Source organism: Macadamia integrifolia, unplaced genomic scaffold (assembly GCF_013358625.1).
Source record: "Macadamia integrifolia cultivar HAES 741 unplaced genomic scaffold, SCU_Mint_v3 scaffold2882, whole genome shotgun sequence".
Classification (NCBI taxonomy): domain Eukaryota; kingdom Viridiplantae; phylum Streptophyta; class Magnoliopsida; order Proteales; family Proteaceae; genus Macadamia; species Macadamia integrifolia.
In genome coordinates this window covers 21,997-31,193 of record NW_024869027.1, presented here as the reverse complement: position 1 = coordinate 31,193, position 9,197 = coordinate 21,997, and the positions used below count along the sequence as shown (strand labels likewise).

The 9,197-nt window shown below is 38.3% G+C and overlaps 1 protein-coding gene across 1 annotated transcript; it reads right to left on the bottom strand.

Annotated features, from left to right (window-relative positions):
• Positions 1 to 1,083: 1,083 nt before the first annotated feature.
• On the bottom strand, positions 1,084 to 4,321 carry LOC122067381 (U-box domain-containing protein 10-like). Its single transcript, XM_042631212.1, has 4 exons — positions 3,734 to 4,321; positions 3,074 to 3,190; positions 2,573 to 3,001; positions 1,084 to 2,456 (listed from the first exon to the last, which is right to left on the bottom strand). Exons 1-4 carry the CDS (start codon positions 4,037 to 4,039, stop codon positions 1,386 to 1,388), a joined length of 1,923 nt encoding a protein of 640 aa, XP_042487146.1. The 5' UTR covers positions 4,040 to 4,321; the 3' UTR covers positions 1,084 to 1,385.
• Between the last annotated feature and the right edge of the window lie 4,876 nt (positions 4,322 to 9,197).

Sequence of the window (9,197 nt, the reverse complement as noted above, 5' to 3'; positions counted from 1 at the left end):
TGTCAAGTTACGACCGCGTGACCACTTGGTGGTAACATTCGTACCTAATCGTTGGATCAAGCGCACCCTTACAGCTCTAAAATGGATATTCTAACAAAAGATGGAATCAAATTTTGCAAATGCATTTGTCCTAGATCACTTCTTTCAGCTGAACTTAACAAACCTCAAAACATGGACGACCTAATTTCCCTTCCTATTTTAGGGGAAAAGTTTCTTAAAACTACAAAGTTTTCATCACCTGAAATTTCAATTCCATGTAACCAAACAATGGTTCTGATACTCTGTTCAACTAATGCTACTGAACTAACGAGTTCTCATAGAAAAAAGAAAGCAAAGGCAATAGCTTCATAGAGATACTTAGAAAGCTATTTTAAGTCTGAAATCAACTACTTTGTAATGATCATTATGTCCAATCTATCCTTCTGAGATTGAAAATATTGGCAAGAAGTGTTCTGCTTTTTTGGTTTCATTGCAATTCCAATCCATTCAAAGCATCAGTTTCATCCATAAGAAGAAGCGGTAAGAGATGCAGAGAACAAGATTCATCTTTATGGCCAAAGAGATCTCAATCACTTCCCTTTTGGATGAGCAAGTTTAAACGCGCCAAACAAACATCTTAAGACAAAATGTACCACGATTTCCGCATTAATCTCTTGTTCTGCCAGTATTCATTCAGCAGGATTACAAAGTCGAAAGGACTAAAAAAGTTAGACCGTTCCATTGATTAGAAACAATGCTCCAATTAATCATTAGGGTAGTAATTCGAACAAAAGGAGGGGTTCAAGGTATACTTGCTAGTTTCATGAACACACAATGTTCAAATTCAAAGTTTATGATACATATAGCAGAAATAGACTGAAAATACAAGTAATTGATTCAGAGTTCTTGAATGGAGTAAGGCCATTCACTGGATCCCACCATTAGAATATGTGAGAGGCAAAAGCATTAATAAATGTCCGAATGACTTTGGCCATCACTTACCAGACTAGAAGATGGTAGGCATTTGGTCTTTTCTGCAACACATAATTTTGTAATGGCTAACAATTAAAAAAAAGAAAAGAAAAATTCATCTGTACAGGAATCTAAAACGAAATTTAGCAATGTCAATCAATTCAATCCCCAAAATGATCATACTGAGAAGAAATATCCAAAGAAAAGAAAAAAGGAAGAAGGATTCTTGGTTGGCTGGATACAAGAAACAGATGAATGATTTTTCACACAGGCAAAAGAAAGATAACAAATAAACGAGAAATAATAAGAATGGGTTCTTTCCCTCTTGTTATTTTCTACAGTTTTCACACCCGAAGAAGGATGCAGCGTAAAAACTTTTTCCCCTGATAGGACCATAAAGAAATGAATTGAATCCTTGCAGTGCTATCACACCTTTACAGCAACTGCGACTTCCGGAGATCATCCAACAGTGAATTGGCCTTTCTCTTGGCTCTATCTGTGCCACTCTTAGCTAGCTCGATCAAGGGTATATAAGCAGCAAGCCTTGCAATGCATCCAAGGTTCTCGGCATTTTTTTTGCACAAAGAAAGTAGGATGGCTGCAGCATTCTCCTGGTTTCGGGGTGAGCCTTTCCTCAACAGATCAATCAAAATAGGAATGATGCTGGTCTTTGCTATGGCAACCTTACAGTCTTGGTGGCTGACAAGAACTGACAATAATGTGAGAGCTTCAATAACCATGCAGCTGCTGGAGTCTACAAGCATCCGCTTCAATGGCACAATGATCCCAGACCTCACTGCCCGACCTTTGTTACCCTGATGAATGCACAAGTTGAATAGTGCTGTTGCAGCATCTTTCTTCCCTCTTGAGCTTCCATTTAGAAGCAATTCTATTAAAGCTGCTATCGCCCCAGATGCCCCAATTATTATCTTGTTCTCATCTACAAGAGACAGGGTAAAAAGGGTTGCTGCTGCATTCTCCTTGGCTTCCATGCTTCCAGCCCTGAGGACTTGGATAATTGATGGAACTGCACCTGCCAGCATTATGAGTGGTTTATTATTCTCATATATAGAGAGGTTGAGGATGGAAGTCACCACATTTTCTTGTGTTCTCACATCTTCTGTGGTTAGCAGGTTAACCAGAAGTGGAATAGCACCAGCTTCTGCTATCAGTATCCGATTCTCTGTGCTTCTTTTGGAGAGCGATCGGATTTCAGTTGCAGCACTCCTTAGATCCTCAATGGACTGACTGGAAAGCTTACGGACCAGAGCATTGATGGCTTCTTTGTTGCCACCAACATTCTGAAATGAACCATCACTCTTCCTAATCCTACCATTTACTGATCCCATGGACATCTCAATCTTGTTCTTTACACACCACTGTGCAATTAGACTTCTCAACACATAATTTGGGGTTAGTGTCAAATTTTGAAGCTTCTGCTGAGTTTTTGGGCATGTTCTGTTGCCACAATCTATCCATCTCTGTATATATGACCTCTCATAAGTCTGCAAATCAAAGGAACAGAAGATCATGCAAGGAGGAGTTGAGTTTCAGAATTTCTTAGTAAAAGCTTGTTAAGAGCGCAGAAACATTAAGTGGGATGTGAGACAGTAAATCGTACCTGTCCAGTGGCCACAATTACAGGATCTCTCATCAATTCAAGAGATATAGGGCAGCGGAAATCATCAGGAATAACTACAGAGTCGGGCTTCTTAGTTTCCTCAGAAGTCTTGGTGGCCATGTCATCTTCCTTGTCCGAGTCAGCTTCGTTAAATAACTCAGAGAGGCGCTTCGATCTTTCTAATTTATGCATCTTCTGTTCCATATTATGCCCCATCTTGCCATTTACTTTTGGAGCGATGTCCACCAGTTCTTGAGGTTTGACATTACCTATGTTCTCAACATGCAAGCTTCCAACTACCCTGTTACCTGAACCTGGGATATTGGTCTCCTTGCCAAGTGGCTCGGATAAGGCACGAGAGACTATTTTTGAATTCAGAGATCCATTCCTTTCCGCTGCTCTTCTCAACTGTGCCCGAACCAGTCCGACCTGATGAAAGAGACAATGTTAGGGGATATACTTCAGTCAAGTCAAAGGCAACATATATTGCTGAACTCTTACTTGTTCCTGAACTTCGTCTGATATGTCGAAATGACCATATGGTATGTTACCCAATGCTCTCTCCAACTTCCATGTTATACATTGGAACTGGAAGGAAATTCTCTTCCCAGATAGATCCTAAATCAAGAAACAGAAGCTTTAGGAAAAACAATATCACACGCAGATTAAAAAAAAAAAACAACAAAAAAATTTTGCTTTCAATAGAAACAGGTTAAACAACAGCCGAAATAATTCCTACATATATTTTTCTCCGATCCAGCAGTTCCATTATCAGACCAGATGATTTTTGAGGTTTATGATGAGATGACTACTCTGTAAAATTCTGATCCTGGGTTGCTAATGTCTGAGCTTATGATGATTGTAAAAGTGCTAAAAATTAATTTCATTATAGCTCAAAGGATCCATGTAATTGAATCACACACTAGGCATGTAAGACAAATGCAACTGATAATCAATCGTGCTACCCGGCAATTGATACAGATGCTTGCGACCTAACTTTCCACTGATATCATCAGGACAATTGGGCAAATCATCGAACAATTGACAAACTAGAGTACATTCACATTAAGCCCTTGGAAGACTAAAGAATTATACACATTGGAGTGGAAATCACCCAAAAAATTTCATGTGAAACTAAATTAAGGAAATGAAATCACTCACAGGAGAGGTTTTGGAGTCATAATTCCGAGCAACGAGAACGAGCCGCTTAGCAGCACGAAGCACCGCCAATAGATCTCTCAAAGAAGAAGCCGGCGACGACGATGAAACAAAGGAATGGGCATCTTCTGTATCATCTTTGAAATCCCTAATCTCCTCAAACAAAGGAGAAAGAAGCCCAATTTTGCGGCAGAGATCACTACATTCCCTCTTGTAAACATCTCCAAATCCACCGATCCTTCCAATGTCGTAAACAAGATTCAGTAACCTCTGACCAGAGCCACCGATCTCTCTTCCGGCGATAGCCATTACGAGATCGATGACCCAATTCGTCTATTCTTCCTCTTCCACCTTCTTGGACAGAGGAAAAGGAAAGAAAGTAGTAGCAGTAGTAGCAGAGATGGTCCCTTGAATGATAATAAAAATAATAATAATTTTCTTCTAAAAATAAAAAAATATTATCATCAAATCCCATCGTGGGCTGCGAATTCCAATCGATCATTGATCGATTTAGAGAGAGAAATTGCACCCCCAAAAAAAATTATAGAGAGAGAAAGAGAGGAAAAGAGGAGACAGAAGGAGAGAGACGAAGCCGAGATTCTCGGAACGAAGTTATTATAAATTGGAAGACAGCGCCTTATTACGAGACCAGAAGCTGTAAAGTTTTCGCGGGAGAACCCGGGAAAAGGTCGTTGATTCCGTTACTTTTTTAAATTCTCCTACTTAAACCATAGTTTCGGCGGCTGACCCCTGGTTTAACCATATCATAACACAAGAAACAAACCGGATTTGACCCAACCAAATAAGGGCGAATCACGTATGAGAGAATGGAATAATATCATAAAATATTTTTAGAAACTGATTGTTTCTGGTCTGACCATCCGGGTTAACCATATGGGTCTGACCAGTATATGAAATCAATCAAATCTTAGGTAGAGAAGATAATAATTGTTGTTTAATGGAACATGGGATCCCAAAAACAAGAACGTGGTTGCAACTTTCAACAACCACTAACATGTGCTTTAGGTTACCGTGGGCGGCCATCCATTGGAAGTTAGTAATAATTTGATATAAATATAGCTGTTTACAAGTAAGCAGTTGGCTGTGTAAGAAATGTCGACCTAGATCTCTTCAGCACTTGGATGCGTATTCGGGTCCTACCAGCCGTTAGATGAGTGTTGGTACCTTGGAGAAGATCCCAATCTTAGGAATGGCTAACCTACTCGAGAGTCAAGACTCCTTTAGGGATTTTTTTTTTTTTTTATTTATTTAAAAGGCAATGCACATGGCTGGTAGACTCTCTTAGATACATCGATACACAAATATTCTCTCTCTTTTATATTGATCTATATCATCCTAAAAGATGGTTCTCTTTTTATGTTAATTGTTTGCTCCCATTGACTTGGTATTAGAGGTTTTATTCCACACCCGTATAACAAGTAGATCACCTGTCTTCTTTTTTAAAATGGTTTATTTTTCTTTATTTTTAAGGTAAATTATACTTGAAGTACCTAATGTTTGAAGAAACTCCACCTGGGATACCTCATGTTTGATATATTATGTTTGGGGTATTATTTTTCATATTCTAAACTTTACGAATACCACCACCTCCAAACATTCTTCTCCATCGTATCAACGTCCTCCTCTCCTATGGAAAAGCCATCTCCAAAGAGAGAAACAATATGCCAACCTCTCCTTTGTTTCTCTGGATCGTCACTTGCATCCCTGATCTTCTCTCTCTCTATCTCTCTCTCAATTTCATGAGTAATAAAGACTGTAAACACTCCAATAGCACTATACTTTTATCTTCCAAGTTCCATCTTAAGTTGTATACCTTGCTAGTTTTACCGATAATCCAAGGTATGACTCATGGAATAACTTTAATTTTCTTTTTTTTTTATAGGTAGAAAGGGAAAATAGATAACAGTCAGAAGCCTCAAACTCTACATGCTTTAGAATATATGAATCTACATAGATTCATTTCTTTCTATGTTATTAAAGTTCTTCTTACAAGTGGATTCAAATTCTCCAAGTGGTCAATTTTGGAGGGAAACCCAAACTCTCTCATTCGTCTCAAAGAAAATTACACAAAATCAAATTCTTCCCCTTTCTAGTATTGAATGCCACAAATCATTATGGCCAGACATAAGGGGTGAGTTGGAGATGGCTCGAAGAATGATTTTTTGAGTTCGAATTCATAGATAAAAGAAGGAAAACAAAGACTTTTGTTGGTGTATGATGTCTTGTATTCCGTGGCAGTTTAATCTAGGGAGTATTGGTGCAGCACCTAGACAGGCAGAACGGCGGTCCCGCTAATTCGAGCTGGCCATGGGGATTGCAAGGGGGTAGGAGGCCCCCCTGCATAGCAGGAGGTGTAGGGGGCCACAGCCCCCCGCTCGAATTTTTTATTTGAGGGCAATTGTGTACTTTCCGAATTAAAGTTTTTTTGCTATATATTGTAGCTAGGGTTTCTTTCTCTGTAATGCAAGCAATACTGAGAGGTGTGAGAACGAGCGCTGTAACCCTATTCTCCATTGATAGTGAAGCAGGACCTCATCTCACCGGGGACGTAGACAATCTTGCCGAACCTCGTAAAAATCCATATGCATTGTTTGTTTTGTTTTTCTATTATCTTCTGCATCGTTTTAGGGTTGCGTTTCTACAACTCTACCTCTTCATTACTCATCCAAAAAGCTGAGGGCACAGGCAAGCTTTGATAGAAACATCTTAATTACAATATAGAAACCCAATCCTAATGGCAATTTAGATAACCACAATCAATATTTAAATCCAACCCAATGGTGGCTTACATGAGTGCTCTATGGATGACTACTACAATACATACCTAAACAAAAGACAGCTTTAAAGGGTCACCAAAGAGTGACATCAACGATATCCCACGATCTTGTCTTGGTACAAGAGATTCAAGAACATCTTGTATGGATCTTGGTATTAACTGTCAGTATCTTATCAGCTTTAGGATCGATACCAATACGATATCTGTGAGGGTAATTATTTTTAATCAACTTTAAATAGCTCATTACGATTCGACACCATTAATACGTATCAATATCGGCTAAGATAAATACCAGTATTGATACTATGACTTGAATCTCTAGTACTAATTGTGGAAGTGTTGGAGGCAGAATTGATACAGACCTAAAAGAACTCAATCCCATAGATCAGCTTACAAAGCGAGGGAACCCAAGATCATAGCAACCATATCAATTCTCTTGTAAAATCTATGTGCTAATATGGGATCGGAAGTACCCCCATGCTTTTTAATGCGACGTCCACGAAGGTCCACTTTGGATAAGGTAGTCATTTCTAAATGGTTCTCAATCTGTTCTATAGTTTTAGCCTAGTGGCAAGTAGCCATTTCCTAGCAGCATTCAATCTGGCACTAGATCGTCCATTTTGCGTGAAGGTTGGAATGAGGATTAATTTCTTGTAGAAACGCAACCCTAAAACGATGTAGAAGATAATGGAAAAACAAGAACAATCAATGCATACAAATTTACGAGGTTCGACAAGATTGCCTACGTCCTCGGTGAGATGAGATCCTGCTTTATCATCAATGGAGAATAGGGTTACAATGTTCATCCTCACACCTCTCAGTATTGCTTGTATTATAGAGAAAAAAATATTTGTTATGAATATATAGCGAAAAATCCTAATCCGGAAAGTACAAAACTGCCCTCAAATAAAAAATTCAAGCGGGGGCTTTTGCCCCCTATATTCCCGCTATGCAGGGGGGCCTCCTGCCCCCTTGGCAACCCCCACGGTCTACTAACTGGCTAGTAAGACCGTTGTCCTGCCTGTTGAGACGCTGCACTAGTACTCCCTAGATTAAACTATGTCGGAATACAAGACATTGTATACCAACACTACTCTGATACTATTGATACGGACCTCGAAGAACTCAACCCTTATATGATTGATATGGGATCGTAAACAAAAATTCCTCTACTGAATTTACAAATTGATGAGCTGAACAGCGTTGACCGTTACCCAATGGTTCATTGCCTTGGTTTAAATTATTAGAAGGTTTAAAACTTAGAATTATCTTCCCACCCCACCCCACGATTTCTCAATTGAATGATGAAACCGAGTATGTATTCAAGGCTGTAGGCATTTCCCTTCGACATAAGCTCTTGACCATTAAAGATGGAATTGACCTTGACCTTGACCTCGGCCTCGGCCTCGAGCCTCCTTGTCGTTGGGCTCTGAGGCCAAATGTTACGTTCTTTCTTAGTTGATTGCCTCATTCAATTTGATAGGAATCCAAATGCTCTAAATTAATGGGCCCAATATTAATGGGCTCAATTTCTTAAAATAAAAAGGAATATAGTCCATGAAATATCAATCTGGGGCCCAGTCCAACCCAACACCTTTCAATGTTAATGCTGAACTGTACTTGATACCCATCTTAGTTCTCTATCCTTTCTGTAACTGTTAATATAGGGATGCTCAGTGTGCTCATTCGAGTCCCAACTCCCAAGTGCATAATCGTTCTTGTTTCAACTTATTAAATTTTAATTTCAATATTTTTTTTTTCTAGAAAGAACATATTTTTATTTATTTATTAGTTTTTCAATAATAAAAAAAAATTCTTACTTTTCTTTCTTTTAACAGTTCTTTTTTTTTTTTTTTAGATTTTCTATTCATTTCTTGTTAGTTAAACACAACTTCACTTCCTCATCATAAAAGAACTGCCCGTGCTCAAGCCCCACAAATCCACAAGTGTGAATCAAATGTAAGATTTCTTATTAAGTGGGCTAGCATAGTCAAAGATTTGTTTCCAAAATCGATTTAGTGGTGTTGACTAAAGATGGAGTAAGCAGAAAGAATCCAATATTATTTATAAGTGATCTCTATGGAGATATTGGATTCTATTAGCACACCTTAATGGTATGAAATATTTATTTCTATGTGTGGACCTAAGGTATTGTTTCCTTAATGTGGAGGAAACCCTAATTTTATTGCAGGGTTGGTCCCTACCCTCACCCCTATATATAGTTATCACTGACCCATTAAGTGAAGCTAACAATCAAAAGCATAAGGGAAAGAGGGTAGACCAGACAAACATTGATCGTGTTATACAAGGAGCATACAAGAAGACATTGAGGAATTCTTATTATTCAACCATGGATTCAGGTATGCCTAAAACATATATTTTATAGTGTTTGTCATGCATACTTATCGATCTTCATGAATCGTTCCGTATATGTTTTCTAACAATGGTATCAGAGCCTCGTTCATGAAAAATCGATCAGCTGTACCACCAGTAATAAACATCAATTTTTTCTCCTCGAGTCGTTTTGTTTTGAAGAAACAAGAAAAATAATATATTATTACTAAAGGATAAAACTTACCAAGTTTTATTTAAAAAAAAAAAAAATGATAATGAAAAAAAAGCAAGTACGGTTTTGGCTGCTTTTGTATAAAAAAAAATCCCTTGATTTGT

Coding starts and splice junctions, on each gene's coding strand:
- LOC122067381 (XM_042631212.1), bottom strand. CDS start 4,039: ATGGCTATCGCCGGAAGAGAGATCGGTGGCTCTGGTCAGAGGTTACTG. Junction 3,191..3,733: donor ATGACTCCAAAACCTCTCCT/GTGAGTGATTTC, acceptor TTCTTGATTTAG/GATCTATCTGGGAAGAGAAT. Junction 3,002..3,073: donor CAGACGAAGTTCAGGAACAA/GTAAGAGTTCAG, acceptor CTCTTTCATCAG/GTCGGACTGGTTCGGGCACA.